We start from the raw sequence: 22338 nt of genomic DNA on the forward strand, positions 1-22338 counted from the left end.
ACAAGACCCATTATAATGCCTTTTTCAGGAGGAATGAGAAATTAATTTGGTTTCCCTGCATCTTGTTCTATTTTTATCTAAGTTTGAACTGTTCATTCAAAAATAGAAACAAAGGATTACACAAGATGCATGCAACTGGCTCTTAAACTTACCGGTGAAAAACTGGTTATGAAAGAGGTTAATGTTGTTATTCCAGAGAGAGAACCCTGGTTGCTATGGCGAGGAATCTTCTGTCAATCATCCAGATGAAGTTGGCTCCTCTCACAAGAACAGCCTGTATTAGAGCTGCAGTTTGAATATATTTGCCACTGAGCTTTGACTCAAATGTTTAACTTAGTGGACAGGTCTGTGTTTTATCAATTGGAATACTGTAGACTTTAAGTGTAGGGCTTGTAGAATGCAGCTAAGTGAAACTGCAAGCTCTCAGAATGGGCAAGTTTAACTACCAAGCTAGGTATCATTTTTAGGGAGGGGAATAGGTTCGATCACTAGTGGGGGAACTAAGATCACAAGGTACCAACATGACCAAAAAAAAAAAAAGCATTCTTTAATTCTGAAAATATATGGAAGGATTTGGACAAGTATCAAGCTAATCATGACCAGCAAAGGAGAAGCTCCAAAGAGAACACTAGAATGTGTGATGTGATTTGGTTTGTAAACTGGGAGTTCTTGATGGATTCCTTGATTGACTGATTTTTTGAAAAACTTTCAATGATTTTGATCTGTGGTGTTTACAGCGTAATGATCTGCCATTCTTGTTGAAATTTATTCAGGCAATAATCCACAAGAAATTGGTTGTTTTCAACCGTTTATGACTTGTTATTTAACATTTAACAGAATGGCTATTTATTTTGGAAACAACCAATTGTGAGAGGTTTATTGCTATTGTAAACCATAATCAACTGCTTGTATCATTACTAGTTTCGCAAGAGATAAAATGGGCAGCTGCAAGCGGAAAATTGTCGAGTAGCTTTAAACATTTGCATTTGTGATTGTACACGGGAGCTCCTTCACCTTGAAGTTCGCCTGCGTTTACAGCAACACTGCAGTTGCCTTCAGTAGGAAATGTTCGGCGTTCTGCTTAAAATCGGATCCAAATAAGATAACGCTCCTGAAGCTCTCTGCCATTTTTTTTCAATTACTTACATGAAAAAGGAAGACACGATTTGGATGAGCTAGGACAATGCTGTAGATTACTTTTTGTTTATCCCAGTATCACAGCAGGAATTGCATTTCACTGCTTTTAGAGAAATCCAGCCGGTGGAGTCACTTATTCCACCGAAACCTCGGAGCTCATTCTGGCACCAGGGTTTACTGTATAAGCACTTGACGCTCCGCTGTAAGACTCACGGGCGGTGGACTAAGACCCAGAATGTGATTCGAGCTCTGAATGGCCCTTCAGCCCAGAGTCCCCAGGAGCATCTCATGGTGACCGTGATTTATAGAGGACACCACGTGCATCAGAGCCATACAGATTCTCTTGGGCAAGCTTGATCCGTGTGGTTTGGAATTTCTGGTGGTAACTGTAGAGTCCTAGCGTTGACAGGGCCGTGGAGGGAATGACAGGGGCTGAAAACCCATCCCTAGTAGATGAGTATCTCGGCCCTGGGGCAGTAAAACCAAGTCTGCGACAGTGTGCCAATCACGATGGCCCTCTGAGCCCCAGTTCCCACTTTTAAAGATGGAGATAACAGGGCTGCCCTGGTGGCTCAGTGGCAAACAATCCACCTGCCAATGCCGGAGACACAGGGTAGATCCCTGATCCAGGAAGATCCCGCATACCTTGGAGCAACTAAGCCGTGAGCCACGACTACTGAGCCTGTGCTCTAGACCCCAGGAGCGGCAAGCACTGAAGCCCTCGTGCTGGAGAGGCCATGCTCTGGGACAAGAAAAGCCACTGCCATCAGAAGCCCGTGCACCACAATTAGAGAGGAGCCTCTGCTGCTGCAACTCGAGAAAAGCCATGAAGACCCAGTAGAGCCAAAAGAAATACATATATTTTTAAATGGAGATGATAATAGGACAGCCTCCCCTACTGTGAAAAGGTTATCCCGAGAAACAAAGAGGGGAAGATTATATACCAAAAAAAGGATAATGAGTGGGTTCAGATAAAGTGCAGTGCTTTCATTATAATCATTTTATTCTTAGTTATTTCGCATGCTTAGAAGCAGACTGCATCTGTTAGACAGCTGCTGAGATTTTATTTCATTACCCTGGCTGTTCCAAAGTTTGTCTTGCAAGACTTGCCAGGTGACTTCCTCACCACCAGTCTTTTCAGGCAGGACCCCATATACGGTATTTGCTCTGTAGGAAAAAGAGCTGGTAGAAGGGAGATGCAGTTTTATCTTGGGCCCAGGAACGAAGAATCCATTTACTGATGGGTGGCCCCGCCCTACGTCACCAACCAATGTCTGGTGACGCTGTGGTGGAGGCCTGGGGGGCATGATCCTTAGTAGTGGCTGCACTCCAGACCACAGCCCCTGGAGGGGTGGAGAGGATTCTAGGGACACAGAGAGCCCAAGACGAGGGAGAAGGGAGGGGCAGAAACACATGCACAGAAAGACAGAGACCTACAGAGAGAACGGGGGATGGAGAAAAAGCAGCTCTTCGGGTTTTCCCAGGAATCTGAGAGAGGCCCTGGTTCCTGGCTGCAGGACTCACCAGAAGGAAGGAGGGGGAGCCACAGAAAGACAGCTGGAGGGTGTCTTTGTTTTGGGTAAAATTGCTGCAAAGGGCAAAGATGACAAGCCTGAAATTCTTTTTTTTTAATCCCTCCAAACCCCTAAGGCTTAAAGCCGAGAGACCTAAAAGAGCCTGAGAAGGTTGGCATCCTCAGGCAGGGAGCGTGCAGTGGAGGCTTAGCACAGCTCCCTGTGGGTAGAAGGCTGGGGGCTCTCAGGTGCCAGATGGGTCCCCAGGTCCAGAGCCTTCCCTTCCCTGCCCCGCAGGAAGGGAGACCAAAGCCACAACCTGAAGGGATGCCCAGGGTCCCTGATCTTTTATTATCCTGCAGATTTCCAGGAGAATAAATAACAGCAAAAAATAACAGTAATCGCCACTTCATACTTAGCATTTAGCTGCCAAAGTGAAATGCAAGTCGCTCAGTCATGCCCAACTCTTAGCAACCCCACGGACTATACACATTCCATGGAATTCTTCAGGCCAGCATACTGGAGTGGGTAGCCTATCCCTTCTCCAGAGGATCTTCCCAACCGAGGGATCAAACCCAGGTCTCCTGCATTGCAGGAGGATTTTTCACCAGCTGAGCTACTGGGGAAGCCCATATTTAGGTGCCAAAGACCATCCTAAATGTTTTTCTTGCATTATCTCACTTAGTCCTTACACAATCCGTGAAAAGTGAAAGTGTTAGATGCTCAGTCGGGTCTGACTCTTTGCAACCCTATGGACCATAGCTGGCCAGGCTCCTTGGTCCATGGCATCTTCCAGGCAAGAATACAGGAGTGGATTGCCATTGCCTCCTCCAGGGGATTTTCCCTACCCAGGGATTGCACCTGGGTCTCCCGCACTGCAGGCAGATTCTTTACCATCTGAGCCACCAGGGTGGATAGTGGATAGTGAAAGTCGATCAGTCGTGTCCACCTCTTTGCGACCCCATTGCCTATACAGTCCATGGAATTCTCCAAGCCGGAATACTGAATTCTCCAGCTGTTGTGTTCTCCAAGGGGATCTTCCCAACTCAGGGATTGAACCCAGGTCTCCTGCATTGCAGGTGGATTCTTTACCAGCTGAGCCATCAGGGAAACCCCTACTATATCCATGAGTAGGTACTAGTACTGCCGTTTCACAGAAGGAATCACCTCTATCTGAACATTCTTAACCCCTCTGATATCTATAACAATATTTAAGGAATTTTAAAAGAAAGCATTCCCATAGCACCAAACATATGTACCCTATTTTGCATAATTCCAGTTATAATGAGCTTGTATACTTTGGTCCCATCTTTTTCACACCTGCACCATCATATCATCATTATCTGTGTCTCCTTCACCCCTTGGGTGAAAGATGTCTGGGATGAAAATAATCTGACTGTCCTACATCAGGTGCCTTGGAGTTTGCATTAGATCCATGTCAACTCACTGCATTTTGCTGGGTGCTTCCAGTACGCTGAGCACTATGCTAGGTCCTGGGTGAGCACATAGCCCCTGCCGCTAACACACACCCTGCATCCCTTAGGCAGACTCTGTCCTGGCCTGGGCTGCAGAGCATGGTCCAGGTCCCAGAAAGATGAGGATGATGGTGAGGACTAGATGCAAACACTGGACACAAAAGCCTTTACTTCTGTTTCCCCTGGGTCAACCTAAAAAAGCAGTATCAGTTCAGTTCAGTTCAGTCACTCAGTCATGTCCGACTCTTTGCGACACCATGAATCGCAGCACGCCAGGCCTCCCTGTCCATCACCATCTCCCAGAGTTCACTCAGACTCACGTCCATCAAGTCCCTGATGCCATCCAGCCATCTCATCCTCTGTCTTCCCCTTCTCCTCCTGCCCCCAATCCCTCCCAGCATCAGAGTCTTTTCCAGTGAGTCAACTCTTCGCATGAGGTGGCCAAAGTACTGGAGTTTCAGCTTTAGCATTATTCCTTCCAAAGAAATCCCAGGGTTGATCTCCTTCAGAATGGACTGGTTGGATCTCCTTGCGGTCCAAGGGACTCTCAAGAGCCTTCTCCAACACCACAGTTCAAAAGCATCAGTTCCTTAGCACTCAGCCTTCTTCACAGTTCAACTCTCACATGCATGCATGACCACAGGAAAAACCATAGCCTTGATTAGAGGGACCTTAATCGGCAAAGTAGTGTCTCTGCTTTTGAATATCTAGGTTGGTCATAACTTTTCTTCCAAGGAGTAAGCGTCTTTTAATTTCATGGCTGCAGTCACCATCTGCAGTGATTTTGGAGCCCCCCCAAAATAAAGCAGTATAAAGGGGCACAAAATGAAGACACAGGAGAGCAAAGGGGGCTCCCCGTGTCGCTGAGGCTTCTCACAGGGCACACCCAGGGCTTCCCGGTCCTGCCAGCTGGTGTGGATTTGAGGTCCATCAGGATGGAGAAGCATATGACTGCTGCTCCACTGTCTTCGTACTCTGACCATCAGCCACCAGAAAGGACGAGTGTGACCAAAGAAGGCAGCAGTCCTGCCACTGAGCCTGGAATTTCAAGGTTTTCAGCCAGTGTGGCTCAATGGAACTTTCTCTAATGATGAAAATTTTCTATCTCTTTGCTGTACAAAATGGTAGCCATGAGGTGAATGTGGCTATTGAATATTTGATACATGGGTAGAACACCTGTGTGGATCACAACAAAGTGGAAAGTTCTTAAAGAGATGGGAATACCAGATCACCTTACCTGTCTTCTGAGAAACCTGGATGTGAAGCAACAGTTGGAACCAGACATGGAACAACAGACTGGTTCAAAATTGGGAAAGGAGTACATTGAGGCTGTATATTGTCACCCTGCTTATTTAACTTTTTTGCAGAGTATATCATGCGAAATGCCAGGATGGATGAAGCACAAGCTGGGCTCACGAATGCCAGGAGAAATATCAACAACCTCAGATATGTAGATGCCACCACTCTAATGGCAGAAAGTGAAGAGGAACTAAAGAGCCTCCTGATGAGGGTGAAAGAGGAGAGTGAAAAAGCTAGCTTGAAAATTAACATTGAAAAAATAAGACCATGGCATCCGGTCCCATCATTTCATGGCAAATAGCTGGGGAAAAATTGGAAACAGTGACAGATTTTATTTTCTTGGGCTCCAAAATCACTGCAGATGGTGACTGCGGCCATGAAATTAAAAGATGCTTGCTCCTTGGGAAGAAATGCTATGACAAACCTACACAGTGTATTAAAAAGCAGAGACATTACTTTGCTGACAAAGGTCTGTATAGTCAAAGCCATGGTTTTTCCAATAGTCATGTATGGATGTGAGAGTTGGACCATAAAGAAAGCTGAGCACCAAAGAATTGATGATTTCGACTCATGGTGTTGGAGAAGACTCTTGAGAGTCCCTTGGACTGTAAGGAGATCCAACCAGTCCATCCTGAAGGAAATCAGCCCTGAATATTCATTGGAAGCACTGTTGCTGAAGCTGAAGCTCTAATACTTTGGCCACCTGATGCAAAGAGCTGACTCATTAGAAAAGACCCTGGTGCTGGGAAAGATTGAGGGCAGGAAGAGAAGGCGGTGACGGAGGATGAGATGGTTAGAGAGCATCACTGACTCAACGCACATGAGTTTCAACAAACTCCGGGAGTTGGTGATGAACAGGGAAGCCTGGTGTGCTGCAGTCCAGGGGGGGTCTCAAAGAGTCAGACACTACTTAGCGACTGAACAACAATAACAACTTTTAATTTAATTGCATATAACTTAAGTTTCTATTTAAACGGCCACATGTAGCCACTGCCTACTGTATTGGACGGCACTTTCCAGGCTTTGAGATTCCTGGAGGCCGGCACTAGAATAGCCTCCCTTTGTCCCATTTGCCTGGCTGTGCCTCTCGGTCTCTGTCCGTGGACAGACCTGGACTGTGTCCTTACATGCTCGTGCAGCCCTGATTTTCGCAGCAGTTTGACTTCCCTTCCCTCTGTGTGTAGATGGCGGGAGGCAGAGTAGAAAAGCTCTGTATGTCAGGCAGCTTCTTTCTTTAATGACTAGAACCAACTCAGGCTGATCTAAGCAGAAAAGGAACTCATTACAGGGATGTTGATGGGCGCACAGAATCAGAGGAGGCAGAAGAGCCAGGTTCAGCATCCTGCAGCAAGCACCGTGACTTGGATGGACTTGAAGGGGCGGAGGGTATGGTGGGGGTGGGGTGAGGTGGTCACAGCCTCCACTGCTGATGTTTCTGACATTAACCGCCAGCTAGCACGGGCCAGGGTGCCAGTGCCGCCCTCAGAAAGTTAGCTGCTGCCACTGCCCTCATCTGGGGGCAGGCTGGTGGAGGCTGGGTCATTTGCCCGTCTGCTGGCTACAGAGGAGTCTGGCAAAGCAAGGGGTTGCCACTTGCAGTTTCTACAAGGGGAGGCAGGATCCACCTTAGGTTCAGGGAAGTCCACAAAGCTAAGAAGGGGCTCAGATGCTTGATGATGAAAAGAAATGAATATTCCTTCACAAACACCATGCGCCACTACAAGATGTATCCAGATTACCAAGATCTGCAATTACCCCGATTCAGTGGATGAAGCCCATCTGTGAATCTAACCAAGCCAACACTTACTGGCCGCCCTGCAGAACTGCTTTCTCCAAAGGGCACTCCAGTGTGACGCCATGACTGAACAGGAAAGGATGCTTTATGACACGGCCCCGTGCAGTGTATGATGTCTTTTCTAAAGATATTGTTGAGGACATTGCTCACAACCCCTCAACAGAGCTGAGCTGGCTGCCAGAAAGCTTAGGGTAGACTCAATGGTCCACCTGAAACCTGAGTAGAAGAATGCACAGCATGGAATTTATGCACAAACTTCATTCTTTTTTCTTACCTGTCTAATCCCTATTTTCCTTTGATTTTGTCATCTGAAGTAAATGGTTTATTTTACATTTTAATTACATGTTTGTAATCGACAGTATCTCCTTTTTGGAACATGTCAAAATATAATATGCACACAGTTGCACCAAGAGGTCATCTCACTGTGCTAAGGATGCACAAAGAAGGGCCAGTGGGCTCTGCCTGCAAAGCCAGAGGGGAGGCAGAGCTGGGAGGCCCCCAAAGCTGGGAGGCAGAGCTGGGAGGCCCCCAAAGGGGGTGCCCCTTGAAGGATGGAGAGGTACATGTATTGTTGTTTAGTCGCTCAGTTGTGTCCAGCTCTTCTTTGACCCCATGAACTGTAGCCTTTCAGGCTCCTCTGTCCATGGGATTTCTCAGGCAAGAATACTGGAATGGATTGCTATTTCCATCTCCAGGGAATCTTCCTGACCCAGGGATGGAATCCACGTCCCTTCCATCTCCTGTGTCGCCTGCATAGGCAGGCGGACTCTTTACTGCTGAGCCACTGGGAAAGCCCTAGAGAGACAGACATTTACTCGCAAAAAGGACAAGGCAAGGAAGAGCCTTTCAGGCCGCATGAGAAAAACCAGTATTGAATTCTGGTTTTCAGCTCAACAAACGCTGGTGCAATCTGGAGGTGAACCTTTCACACACAGGCTCCTGGACGGTTTCTCTGACTCGTATTCTTGTCTTCCAAAGCTTTCCTATTTCCCAGAGCGGGCTGGGAAAGGACTCTGAGGCTAAATGGAGAGGCTCTCTGCTGGCCCTGCATGGATCCCATCTGCACATTTGGCCGCCATCCTCTTGACAGAGGTCTGGCACAGCAGCTCCTGCCTTTCCACCAACTGCAGGTGGCTCTTTTTTCTTTTTTTCCCACTAACTCCCAAAGGAAACACCCAAATAAATCCGCCCTCTTTGGTAGATTGAGCAGCCAAAGGAGCTTTCTGGAGAGCCAGTGGTGCCAGAAACCAATTTAATATCCTTGTTTGATAGGATGAAAGGGCACACAGATAAGGAAACAATAACAGATGTGGCCTTCAGGGGGCTTCGGGAGAGCTTTTGACTCTGCCCATGTGATGTTCCCACAGCAGAGCAAAGTGGCAGGGTTGGGCTGGAGTGAAATACAGAGGGAAGTCCGACTTCTTAGAATCTTGCTGTTTCCTACCGAGGCGCCATCAAACGGTAACATTCTCTCTTGCCCCCAGACCTGATGCTGTCCCCTTTTAACACATGGTGTTTATCCTCTTTGCTGTGATACACGCTTAAAAAATACTGTGGATCTGGAAATCCATCAAACACTCCTAAAGAACGCCTGAAGATCTATAGGGTCTTTTCTGGTGCCAGCGCCAGCTTTTGGAGTCAATTTGTCACCATGCCTCCTGTTCATTTCACTGGATGTGTCCTCAATACATGACAAGTGACTACTGTCCTAGAGGTGAGGCAGGTCCTTGGACTGTGATCAGGTTGGAATGGATGACCACCCTGAGGAGACTTAATAAAAATTCCAGCATCCAAGTTCTGGCCAGGACCTAAGGTTTTGGGAACTCAGGCTAAGAATTTTAAGGGCAAGTTTTGGGTTCAGCTGGGAATATGCCCTGGGAGGCAGCAGGGTAAGGGGAAAGAGATCCAATTTCAAGGTTAAAACGCTGAGAAAGGTGCTTCAGCTCTTGAGTGCCCTCTTCCTGGATGAAATGGGGATAAAAATACCTAGCTCCCAGTTGCTGTAAGGACTGAAGAGATAATAAATATAGAAAGTGTTTGGCACAACTATCAGGCCAGTAACTGACAGCTGTTAGTATTGTTGCCAAAATCTTGGCTCCCTGTCCACAAGTGCCAAACAGAAATAGGGAGTCAGGATTTGGAGGAAATAGAGAGAGTGGCTTTATTGTTTTTGCCAGGCAAAAGGGAAACACAGCAGGCCAGTGCCCCAAGAACTGTGCCCCCCGCCAACTTTCTTGGGAATAGGGAGAGGTTTCATACCCTATTGAAGGTCTAGCACTTGTTTTCTCCTGCAAAGTTTCAAAATGGTCACAACTGGCATCAGATGAATCAGCAACTGGATCTCGTGTCCCTGAAGTTGCGAGCCCATGACCTTCTTTTGGAAATGCAGAATGCCACAAGAGAGTGTAGGGGGAAAAGAGTGCCTGGTGCAGTGTCATCTATATGGGTCAGAGAGTAATTAGCTTTGTGAAGGACATGTCCAGCTACAAGTGTTTGTTAGTAACAGCTAAAGAATAACCAAGATTGCGTAACGCTTGTAGGCCTTTTTGGCTGTTATGTGCCAAAGGCTGTTCACTCATTTCTGGTTTTGCTGCAACAAATTCCTCCATTTTAGTTACTCCCTCCATATCAGTGGAGGAAAGGAAATAGGCATTGTTCTTGTCTGGCTGAAAACCAAATCTTCAGTTTTGCTCCTCTCGACAAACATCAGCTGCATGTTCCAGGTGCCCATCTATCTCCCACATCAGCATTGTACTTTGCTTTGCCATAAACCTGGTCATAGGACTGTTTTTTTTCTTTTCTAAATTCTCTTGGATTGATTTTTCAGCTATTTCTCAGTATTTGATAATCATTTATTTTAGTAAAGCAATTCTAATTTCCATTATAATCTCATTATAAAATAGTATCATTTTTCTGATTTCCAGTTGAGAGATCTATATATTTCTCTATAGGCATCTCCTGTGCTATTTCTGCATATTTCTCCTTAGGCAAATTCCTAAGGCTCTATATTAAGATGTACAGGAAGGAGCCTCAGAAAAAAATGAGAACAGTTGATATCAGGATGTTGGACTTACAGCTGACCTTTGAACAACATGGGTTTGAACTGCATGGGTCAACTGTAGATGGAATTTTTTCAATAGTAAGTATATGTGATCTGCGGTTGATTGAATTCAGAAATGCAGAACCGCTGACAGAGTGCTGACTATAAAGCTGTACAAGGATTTTCCACGGGAGGTGTGGTGGTGGGTGGGGATTGGTGCCCAAGACCCTCATGTTTTCAGTGGCCAGCTGCATTGGTAATTTGTTAATCATTCCTTAAAAAAAAAAAATCCATTTAGGGACTTCCTCGGTGGTCCAGCGGTTACGAATCTGCCTTGCAATGCAGGGGACACAGGCTGGATCCCTAGTCTGGGAACTAAGATCCCGCACGTGGCAGAGGAACTGAGCCCGCACGACCGCCGCACTGCTGAGCACCGCTCTGGAGCCCGTGGGCCTCAACTCGAGAGCTCCCCTAGTGCAACTACCGCAGCCCACGTGACGCCAGCTAGAGTCTCTGTGCCGCAACAAAAGCTCCCACAAGATGCAACGAAGATCCTGAGTGCCGTAACTAAGATCTGATGCAGCCAAAGTGAAAAAGAAATCCATTTATTGTTATTGTAATGTCTCGAAATAAAAAAAGAGCAAAGCCAAAGAGAAAGGACAAAGAAAAATGGACATTTTGGGAAAAGCTAGTGTAGACACTAGGCTGATGTATCACTATCTACGAAATCATTAAACTCCCCAAGTAACTCTTAGAAGTACATATTATACCCATTTTATGGGTCAGAAAACCAAAAGAGAGGCGACAAAGCTTCCACCAGGTCACTCTGCTAACAGAATGTGGATCAGGGGTTTACACGTAGGTCTCTGGCTGCTTCTACATATTCTGTGCTCCTCAGAGAACAGCGAGTCCAAAAGGCCGCAGAAAAGGCTGTGTCTTGCCGAGGCACACAGCTCATTAGCTGCAGAGCTATAGGACCAGAACCCATGTCTCCAGCCCCCAGATAACAGGAACTCAGGTGTGTTCTTTGAGGAAAGATTGCCACCTTTAAATATGTGTTTAAAGAAGAGAGCACAAAATCCTCAAATAAATCTTGATGGGATGTTAGGTTAGGCATGCAGTTTTACCAGAAAATGCCCTGATAATAACAAAGATTTGTTGTCCTCGCCCCTCTGAAAGCACTCTGGATGGGTGAATGCAGTTTCCCAGGAGGCAGCACCATAAATATAAGCAGCAGGAAGAGCAACACCAGGTACGGTCATCCTCTGAACTCGGATCAAATTGGTAATACATGTGGGTGTGTCTGCCTAACGGAGTGGGTGGGGAACCAGACCACCGATGACTCCCCGTCAAGTGAAAACAAGACATCTTCACACAGAGCCCAACTTGTTGCAGATCCCATTAGAGCAGTGCAGCTGGCTTGCAGCTGTTACCTGGCAGCTCCACACCTGGCTCTGTGAAACACACTAATTGGCATCAAGGTTTAGCCGGACACCTGATTGGCTGGGCTGCAAAGGAAAATTTTAAACTCATCAGCGTGGTAGATTTGCAGCATGGAACACACGCAGAGCATTCTATGCACAACAGAGTCTGAGCTTAACATCAGCGAACTCATCCACCGAGCCCCAGAGAGAAAACTTAAAAATAATGTGGTATTACCCAAGACAGATTTCGGTGAACAGAAGAGCTCCCAGCCCACCTGCAAAATGGAGCAAAGATTCATGCCTGGAGCTGGAAATAAAAAAATACCAGCCTCAAAGTCCATGCTATTAGGCCATGGGCGAGGCACCTTGCCCATTTACAAAAGAGAAAGGTTCAATGCTCTAGTGACTCTGTGCAAAGGCAGAATGGTTCTTGGGTGAAAAATCAATGTTGCTGTTCCCTGCAAAAATATTACTAATGCCTTGAACAAACACGTCTCTCCAAAGAGTCCCAGACAGTCACTGCATTTCTCCTCCTCGGTTCTCATCCCTTTCTCATCAGTCTCACCATCTCCCTCCATGGGCAGGTGGGCAGGAGGTCTTCCAGGAGAAAGCAGGCGAGGCAGGCTGGGCTGCCAGGCCGGGCTCACGGATGGACCAGAAGGAATGTCACCCGGGTGCCCCAAGGCGGCAAGGGTCCTGAGGCGTAACTGGTGTGAGAGTGAAAAAGGAAAAAGGCCAAGACTAGGAGAGGACAAAGCCGATGGGCTCATTAGGAGAGAGGGGGATGCTCGCTGCCATTGTGGATGTGTAACTCCCAGACAGCGAAGACCAAAAGCTGTCTTGGGCTGAGGCAGCCTTGGGAATGAGAAACGGTGTTGCTGGGGGGTCAGATGGGGGACACACAGCCTAAAATTAAGCAGAGTCGACTGCCACACATCCCCTCACTGAATCCAGAAAGTCGAACCCTTATTGTAACTGAACACTAAAAATCATTAAACCTCTTTCGGTTGATCGATCTGTCCCCTGAAGCCAATTTATACTATGGTAATTCCATCGCTGGCCCTGAATGGAGCTCTGAGCAATTACCACCTGACCTGCTGACCTCTGCTAACAAGGTATTCACAGCTCCAGATATTTCCAGCCAGTTTAGCCCAACTGTTCTTCTTTCCCCAGGAGTAACTGTCAGCCAGGCTATGGGAGGAAAACACCCTACTCCCTTGATATTAAGAAATACAAAAGGGAGGACTTCCCTGGTGGTCCAGTGGTTAAGACTTTGCCTTCCAATGCACTTGGTGCAGGTTCGATCCCTGCTTGGGAAGCTAAGATCCCACATGCCTCATGGCCAAAAAACCAAAACATAAGCACTATTGTAAAAATTTAATAAAGACTTTAAATTTCAAAAAAAAAAAAAAGAAATACAAGAGGCCATCAGACCTCCTGACACTGGACACCACTCAGAGCCCTAAGAGAAGAACCTGTAACCAACAGCACATTCTCCAACCACAAGCCAGACCCTGGGAATCCATCCTTTAGGTATTATTGCTCTGTGTAAACGGAGAAGACGCAGGCAACCAACTCCAGTACTCTTGCCTGGAAAATCCCAGGGACGGAGGAGCCTGGTGGGCTGCCGTCTATGGGGTTGCACAGAGTCGGACACGACTGACATAACTTAGCAGCAGCAGCTCTGTTTAAAAAAATCAATCCGAAAAGGAAGATGGTGACACATTAAGATCTAATTTGCATTTCCACAGAGTATATGGAGGACGTGCTGCTTCACATATATCTTGAGCAAAAATTCAAATTAATAATTTCATTAGTTGCATATTTTCAGATTTTCGGATTTTTCTCATTGTTACATTTCTTAACGTCGAATATCCCACACACCCTCAATATGCTTACAGTTATCATATCATGGTACTAAGTACTCCATTATGTCTGTACAGAAAACTGATGTTCCATACATAAATCCCATCAGCACAGTCAAATATAACATGCTCACTGATTCTGCATATTGTGCTTAAATCACAGACTGCTGTGAAAACATATTCCTCCCTGACAAGACAGGTCCAAGGTTGCATTTGATGGCAGGCACTCTCTTCGCGTTATGTTGGCCCAGCACGGTCCGTCCTCTTTCCTCCACTAATTTGAAAACATGTCACAGGACCGTGTCTCAGACAACACAAGACTCTCCCGGGGGTGTGTGTTAAGTGATGGCAACATGCTCCAAAGGTCTAACTGGCCTTGGAAGAGAAGATAATTAAACTGTGGCCATCCCCTGGGGCGCGGGTGTGTGCGTGTGTGTGTGTGTGTGTGTGCGCGTGTGTGTGTGTGTGTGTGTGTGTGTCTGTCTGTCTGTCGGGGCAGGGGGCAGATGATGAAAGGGAGGGAGAGGAGAAACGGGGCACACCTGTCTGGACTCTCCCCGTTAGATGCTGGAAATGGCCTCATCCTCCACTCACATCAAGTACGGGATCCCAGCATGTGTGCAGACATATTCAGTGACATGTTCCAGGGGTCGTGTCAGCATCTCTATTACCAATGCCTACGTTTAGAGCTCTTGACGCAGTCCAAAGTGCTGCAGGCCAAAGACTGACACGAGGATGTACCGTGTCTGCCGTGTGCTCAGTCGCGTCCGACTGTGACCCCATGGACAGCAGCCCACCAGGCTCCTCTGTCCATGCGGATTCTCCAGGCAAGAATACTGCAGTGGGTTGCCATGCCCTTCTCCAGAGGATCTTCCTGACCCAGGGATAGAACCTGCATCTTGTGTCTCCTGCATTGGCAGGTGGATTCTTTACCACTGCACCACCTGGGAAGCCTCAGACCAAACAAACAAAAAAAAAAAACAAGTAAGCAGAAACCACGAGGGAAGCCCATTTGCCTTATGAGATAAATACTAAAATTAGTTTTAAAGTACTGTTGGGCTGATTTCTGTGTTTTCCCTTGCCTGTTTCGGTATGAGAGGTGAAAATCCAAGTTTCATTCATGGGTTCTGAGAGAGTTCACGTCTATGACTTTGGTTTCCGATAGCTGCCTTTAGAAGTGAACCCATCAATACTGTGTCCTGAGAGACGATGGGGCCCAGCATCTCCTGCAGCAGGGAGAGCTGGAAAGAAACTAGAGCAGGGTCTGTATGAGGGCTCACGGGGCAGATGAAGTTACATAACACATAGGTCAGTGTCTTTTCTTCAAGAGTTGTACAACAGAAAAATTGAGTGTAAATTCAATTTTAGCAAGTCAGATTTAATTTTGATTGTATTCAGAAAACGAAATAGATGAAAGCATCTTACAGTTTATTCTTTACAATTTTAAAGCAAAACAAACATGGTAGTATCTATTATTAATTTACTTTCATATATCGGATTAAAAAAAATCCCCTTACAAAGAGGAAAAAGCCAACAGAAATGCAGTATATGAGTACAAAATGCAGTGAAATGGAATGCAAACTGAATAGCTAAGTACCAAGAAGCTGAGGGACAAAGCATAAATCAGATCTGAGGGGGTCAATGAGAGAAGGTTGCCTTTCTCTGTGTGCGCACTGCTCTTTCTGAACACTGCCATCCAACATTCCAGGCCAGATGGGAGATGCAGACTGTGCAAAGAGAGGCCAACAGCTCACCACAGGGAAAAAATATTAGATATTTTCATCCTACTCCAGAGGCGTGGAAGCCAAAATGTAAACAGTTTTAAAGTCAACTGTTGGTTATCCACATTCATAGAAGGAAAGAGCAAAGGCACTGATAATCTAAGAGTAGATAAATAGGAAAATGAGTTGGCTTTGGAATGCTCTTATTTTTTGAATGTAGGAATACCCATGTTCATGGAACTCACAAAGCTGCTGTGAGTATTATAGTAATGAGGTGGTAGAAATCTCCTCTAGAAATTAAACTTTTTCGCCATTTGATTAGAGCAGGTGAAAGGATAGAAAGTTAAGTGACAACCTTAAAGACCCAGTCAGATTGATGATTCAAGCTCTATGGGTCAACTCAACTCTGTGCAAAGTGTAATTTTGGAATTTGGCATAAATGCATGGCATGAACCGATAACCCAGTCCACACTTGGGAATGCAGGAAAGTAATTTGAAAAGTTCTACTGAGCACTCAATTCCCTTTCAAGGTGTAAGTTATCTCCTTTTAGTTCAGTTGCCTCTTTTTAACCTTTTTTCATTGCCTCGCTAAGTCTTTCGATAAATGCAGGCTTCTTATTCTCATCTGTATTACACCAAGAAATTTCTCCATTTCTCTTCTCTCCCCAAGTTCTGCTGCTTCACTTTCATAAGCTGTTTTCTGAACCTTGCTCTAGACATTCTCCTTGAAAGCTTTTGCCCATGAATGTTTCAAATAAAATCTCAACAAAGTTTCCTCCGGCCCCACTTTAAGTTAGAGAAGCACACAGTGCTAAACTCTACAACTGAACTTTTGCTGTGAGCAGCTGGATGGACACCACAAGCTTCCAGGCCAGAATGAAGGACATTAACTACTCCCTTCTCATGCCAAGTGACGCTGGATCCATCCATAAACCTATTTCCCAAACTATAGCCCAAGGTCACAACCATCAAAAAATGAGCCAAGAGCTTCTCCAGGCCCTTCCTTCTACCATGATTCCCATGTACCTACAATTAGTACAATAAACCCTTGGACAGCAAGGTCAATCCAGTCCATCCTAAAGGAAATCTACTCTGAATATTCACTGGAAGGACTGATGCTGGAGCTGAAGCTCCAATACTTTGGCCACCTGATGCAAAGGAAAAAGAAAAGACCCTGATGTTGGGAAAGATTGAGGGCAGGAGGAGAAGGGGGCGACAGAGGATGAGATGGTTGGATGGCATCACTGCTCAATGGACATGAGTTTGAACAAACTCAGGGAGTTAATAAAGGACAGGGAAGCCTGGTGTGCTGCAGGTCACGAGGTTGCACAGTAGGACACGACGAGCGACTGAACAACACACGCTTCAGAGTTAAGCCAAACCGGATCTGGATCCCAGTCTTACCACTTACTAGCTATGGATTCTTGGCAAAGCTCTTAAACGCCTCTGAGCCTTTGTTTCTTCATCTCTTAAATGGGGATAATAAAAGTACCTATCTCCTAAAAGGTGCTGTGAAAACAGAGAGACAACGTAGGCAGGCTGCTCGGCACAACAGGTTCCGACTGTTGATTTAATTTTCCACGGGCATTCCCCAGCCTCTAAGTTGAGATGAAGATTTGACATTTATGGTCAACATCTAGCCTGAGTGATCCTATTCTGTCCATGTGAAATTAAACTTCCTCTTGATGTTGGATATTGCATATCTATATCTATATAATAGTCTGTTCAGACTTAAAATGTTGACCAGTGCTGCCAGGCACTGCTGAATAGAGCAGAGCGGGGTAGGGCTATTATGACAGGAAGAGAAATGAACAGTACTTAATGAACTTTCATTTCAATTGAGCAGGGTTTTTAATAAAAAAAAAAAAAGGGAAAGCTTTTTATAAATTCTTTGCTCAGCAACAATAAAAAAAGGAAAAGAGCACTCAGCTGGGAACAATAGCTACTCAGCTCATAAAAATCATTAGAAGGAACATTTTCTTTGTCTACCAAGTCCAGCAATTTCACTGGTGGGCAGTAATCCAGATCACTAAGATTCCACCTAAAAAATGAGCCCAGAGAATCTTCTCAAGTTTTCCAACTAGTATATTAACTAATCTCCTAATGTGTCTAACTCCAATAAGAATGATTCTGTCTCATACTTCATGGCCTATTTTTGACAAGAGGATGATACTGACCTGGTGCTAACAGACCATGCCCTTTGGGCTGCCTTTCCATCAAGAGGGAGGCTTGGTGCTGACACGTCTCGACTCTGCTGCCAGCAAACCCTCCTGGCAGCCAGAGGCCTTTGTTCAGGAGGTGCTGGTGAGGTGCAGAGGGCTTGTGGATGGCGCGGTTCCCACTGTGCGAAATGAGCTGGCCTCCTTGGGTACTTCACTTCTCACTGCAGCCTCTGGAGTTCATCCTAAGTGGGTGGAGTCATAGAAACTGTATTTTTGACATTAACAGCCTGGCTGATTCATCTTCCCCCACAATGTCATGAAGCTACCTTAAGCTAATCGCCAAATATGTTGCAGATTCATCATTGCAAGCTCTTTCAAGGTCCCCCATGACAACCAGAGGACTTCTATGCTTGGGATAAAGTACGTTATTTCTTATGACCCTGCTGGGTAATCACAAACATACCCAATCATACAAGTCTTGGTATTTCTTAATTCAAAAGCATCGGGGAGAGGGGAGAACTTCTCCAAGAACCTGTTCTTCCTTCTGTTTGAGAATCCAACACATTTTAAAAATGAGCCAATTTTGTATTTTCATTGCCTGATATAGTAAATATTCTATTTCCTGAATAACCAAAATGCACTTCAAACCAAAAGAAGGAAATGATTGGAAAATTAAATAAAACAATCTCTCCCACAATGAACACACTTTTGTCCTTATTAAACTTCTGCCTTTGACTTCAAGCTGGAGACTGGCACCATCAACCATACTATAAACGGCACTCTGCGCCCCCTTTAGTTAATTGTCCACGTGACTTACACTTTCTCTGGAATATGGGAAGTAACTGCTTTGTTTTCAAAAGGTCTTTCCTGCTCCCTCAGACTGCATCTAAGATGTAAGAGTAAACAAAAACTGCAACATCAACAAAGAACTTAATTAAGAAGAATCTGCAATAACAGCAAATATATAAAGGCAATACTTACTGAAGATAGGTAACCATTCAAATAACCTTTCTACAGATAATAAGGAGTTGAGGATGGGCAGCTACTTGGCCAATTTCATAAGTATTCTGGCATTTATAAGTATTCTGAGACTGACTACTGAATTAATATCTACCTAAAATAATAGTTGTATCACCTGAAACAACACCAGTTGGTTGAACTTAAATTCTATATTCCTGGAGAATTTTTTAAAGGCAAAGCCTTAGCTGATTTGATTAAGGTGGGGTGGGGGGTGAAAATCCAGACCTGCTACATATTAAAAGTGATAACCACTTGATGGTCACTAATTCACAATTCTCCGTATGTCTTCTCCTTTTGAATCTTGGGGGGCTCCATGAGTTTTCCATCAAAACTGCCAGTTTTCAGACTCAGGCTGAGTGTGAAGCTTCCGCTTCCTGTCTCAGACCCCACCTGCTGTGATGTGGTGACACCTCTGTACAGGAGTGCAGAGGCTCCAGGGTGACATCCCCAGTTAACCTCCAAGGCAACAGTTCAAGTTGATGCTTCTTGAATGGAGATGAACTGTCTCCACCATGTACTACTTAAATGGCAAATTCAAGAGTAAAATCAGTGATTACTGAAACATACACCAAATCTTATCTCAAGGTATTCTCACAGAGGGGATACTGAAAGAAGCAATAATTGCATTTTTTGAGCATTTGCTATATTAAATGCTTTATAACAACCTTATTCCATATAACAACCTTTTTCAGTTCAGATCAGTCGCTCAGTCGTATCCGACTCTTTGCAACCCCATGTATCATAGCACGCCAGGCCTCCCTGTCCATCACCAACTCCCGGAGTTCACCCAAACTCATGTTCATCAAGTCAGTGATGCCATCCAGCCATCTCATCCTCTGTCATCCCCTTTTCCTCCTGCCCCCAATCCCTCCCAGCATCAGGGTCTTTTCCAATGAGTTAGCTCTTCGCATGAGGTGGCCAAAGTATTGGAGCTTCAGCTTCAGCATCAGTCCTTCCAATGAACACCCAGGACTGATCTCCTTTAGGACAGACTGGTTGGATCTCCTTGCAGTCCAAGGAACTCTTAAGAGTCTTCTCTAACACCACACTTCAAAAGCATCAATTATTCAGTGCTCAGCTTTCTTCACAGTCCAACTCTCATATCCATACATGAGCACTGGAAAAACTATAGCCTTGACTAGACGGACCTTTTTCAGATAGGGTTTTATTTTCTCTGTTTTATAGATGAGGCAATTAAAGCCTTACAGATTAATTGCCCCAGATCATGCAACAGGAGGATAGTACTTAAAACCAGATGTCTGATTTTGGGGCACACACTCAGCAGATAAAGGAGAACAGAATGAAGGAAATTTCAAGCTAATGCTGGGGACTTAAATTTTCATGAACACAGTGTGGACTAGAAAATGATGTCAATTAACAGGTATGTTCTGAGGGTACCCCAATATTGCACAGCATAACCTTCAAAACTAGTGGTAACATTTTTTGAAGCATAGTATTCAAAAACCATTTTTTTTTAGTACTTACTACTTTATGATGTCTACAAATTCCTGAGTGCCCCACACTTTAGGAGGTTACAAAGACAAATGACAAGATTCTTGCTCTAAAGGTTCTTGTACTTTTGTAGAAGAAATAAGTCACGTTACATAAAGAGTTGTTTCACCAGGTACCAAATGTGAGGAATAAAGTGCTATGGGAATGTATTCGTTCATTTAACAAATATTTATTGAGTGTCAATGTAGCAGTGACCAACACAGATACAGTGCATGTTCGCTGACAGCTGACAATTCATGGGATTACTTTTGCTGAAAGCACCAGAAAAGGAGGGACAGACATTTCAGCTTGGCCTTCAACTATCCCCAGGCTTTGAACACGTGGAGATCTGGGTATCAGCAGGGCATTCAAGGTACAGAGGTAGCAGTGGACCGGAAAACTAAAGCACAAAAAACCTGTGACACACATGGGGATTTTAAAGCAAGAACCATATTTTAGTGACTCTAAGAATCAATTTTAAGTCAGGTCATCCATTATTTTATGTACCACACGGTTAACATTTAGAGCAGTGGCTCTCTACCTGGGGCAGTTTTGCCCTCCAAGGAACATCTGGCAATATCTAGACACATTTTCAGTTGTCGCAACGGAGGGGGTGCTCCTGGCCTTTCGTAGATACAGGCAGGGATGCTGCTAATCATCCTACCATACAAAGGAGAGCACCCCACAAGGAGGAATTAGCAGCTCAATGAGTCAATATCACCAATGCTGAGAACTCCCAACTATAGGATGTCATAAAGTGAAAGATGCGTCTAGACTATTACAAAAGCATTTTAAGATAGATGAAACCCAGTAGTTCTGTTTACCTGGGATGAACCCAGCATTGCAAAGGAGTACAGGAAAATAATGCTGGTATTCTGACTCTCTCTTTTCTCCCTTTTAGAACAGTAAAGTGATGATGACCAGGGGCTGTGTTGAGGAAAAAAAAAACAACTTTGAACGCACTGTACAAGGGCAGCCCTTCCAGACTGTGTGTTCATCCGTTGCGTTGGAGAAACCCTGCACCCCAATCGAACTAATAGACTCTATTTCTGCTAATTCTGACTCATCTCAGAAAAGCTGCCTCACCCATCTTATGGTATATCTCATTGTTTTTAAAGCCCAGCTCTACGCTACTGATTCTATGACACGCCCCCCTGACGATCAGTGTAAAACAGTCTTTTATTTTGAACTTCTTTGGCATTTCATCTGTGCCTCTCTAACAGTACTCCTGTGGTTTATCTTTCCTTTAAATTCAAGTTCCTTTGGGTCAGGATCCATGCCTGGTTCACACCTGGAACTCTTGAGGACCCCTACAGGGCCTCACGCGCTACAGGTGGTAAATAAATATTTGTAGAATGCATACTTGAATAAATACACAGCACCAGAAGACTATATAATTAAGTATGAATCCCTCAGACTTATCCCGGCAATTTCCAGGCTTTCCTCACAGGGCTCATTCTGTAAACCTTTAATCATTTTAGCAGCTCTCCAAGTTCTCATGGTACAGCCGTGGGATCTCTGGGAGAACAGCGTTCTTTCCTAACCACTGCTTTACAAAACACCCTTTAGTAAATTCCATCAAGCTTCAGTTCACTTTCCTGGGGTGGCAGTCAGGGTTTCGTCTCACAACATTTAAAGCACCTCACATAGGCAGAGTGCTAAATTCCTTTGAAGAAACAAGGGACAATGTGAGCATAAATATAAGAGCAAGAAATTCTACACTCTTGCTCACAAATTCCAATTATATTACTGATAATTATACAGCTGCAGGGGCTGGGATGAGGGGAACTTAGTAACAGAAGCCTTCAAACGTATGACTATCAGAGAGAGGAAGAAAATAAGGGGGAAAGATCAGTGCTAGAATCTTCATGTGCTCCTTTGAAAGATAATACAAAGCCAGACTGTTCATCTTTTATTATTACACAGCTTAGACATGGAAGAAATGACTGTGGTCGGTACACATATGAAGATTATGAAGGCCATGGTTTAGATTAATTTGCAGGGCAATTGTTATAAGGTCCCCCTTTTTCTCCTTCAGGGTGGTCCCTGAGCATCCATCAGTGTTTGGTGGCTGCTTCTAGCAAGTCTTTTGCTTCATTAATTTTGGTTGCTAAGTAAGGAGACCCACCTGAGAGGACAAAGAAAAGAAAATGGATTAATAGACACTTCACTATTGACATTTTTTAAAGTCTCAAATGAAGAAAAACACTCAATTAGACTTCTCTGGTATTTTCCCACACATTCATGCCCTGACAAATTATTTTTATAAGCTCTCTAGAAATCACAACAGTATAAATTAAACTCGTTCAATGAAGCACTACAGATACCTAACAGTCAACAATAATCTCTGAGAAAAATAAACTTATGATCAGGAGTAATTTAAAACACACTCAAA

General features: G+C 44.8%; 1 protein-coding gene across 2 annotated transcripts in view; it reads right to left on the minus strand.

The window, feature by feature from the left end:
- Positions 20117-22338, minus strand: part of DNAJC15 (DnaJ heat shock protein family (Hsp40) member C15) — an 84825-nt gene continuing 82603 nt past the window's right edge. For both annotated transcript variants that reach the window (XM_018056779.1, XM_018056780.1), the window contains one exon: positions 20117-22071. In XM_018056779.1, coding sequence (XP_017912268.1) covers positions 22054-22071 — 18 coding nt within the window. In that variant the 3' untranslated portion in view covers positions 20117-22053. The remainder of the gene's footprint in view (positions 22072-22338) is intronic.

The sequence above is a fragment of the Capra hircus genome, chromosome 12 (genome assembly GCF_001704415.2).
Source record: "Capra hircus breed San Clemente chromosome 12, ASM170441v1, whole genome shotgun sequence".
In the NCBI taxonomy this organism is placed as follows: Eukaryota; Metazoa; Chordata; class Mammalia; order Artiodactyla; family Bovidae; genus Capra; species Capra hircus.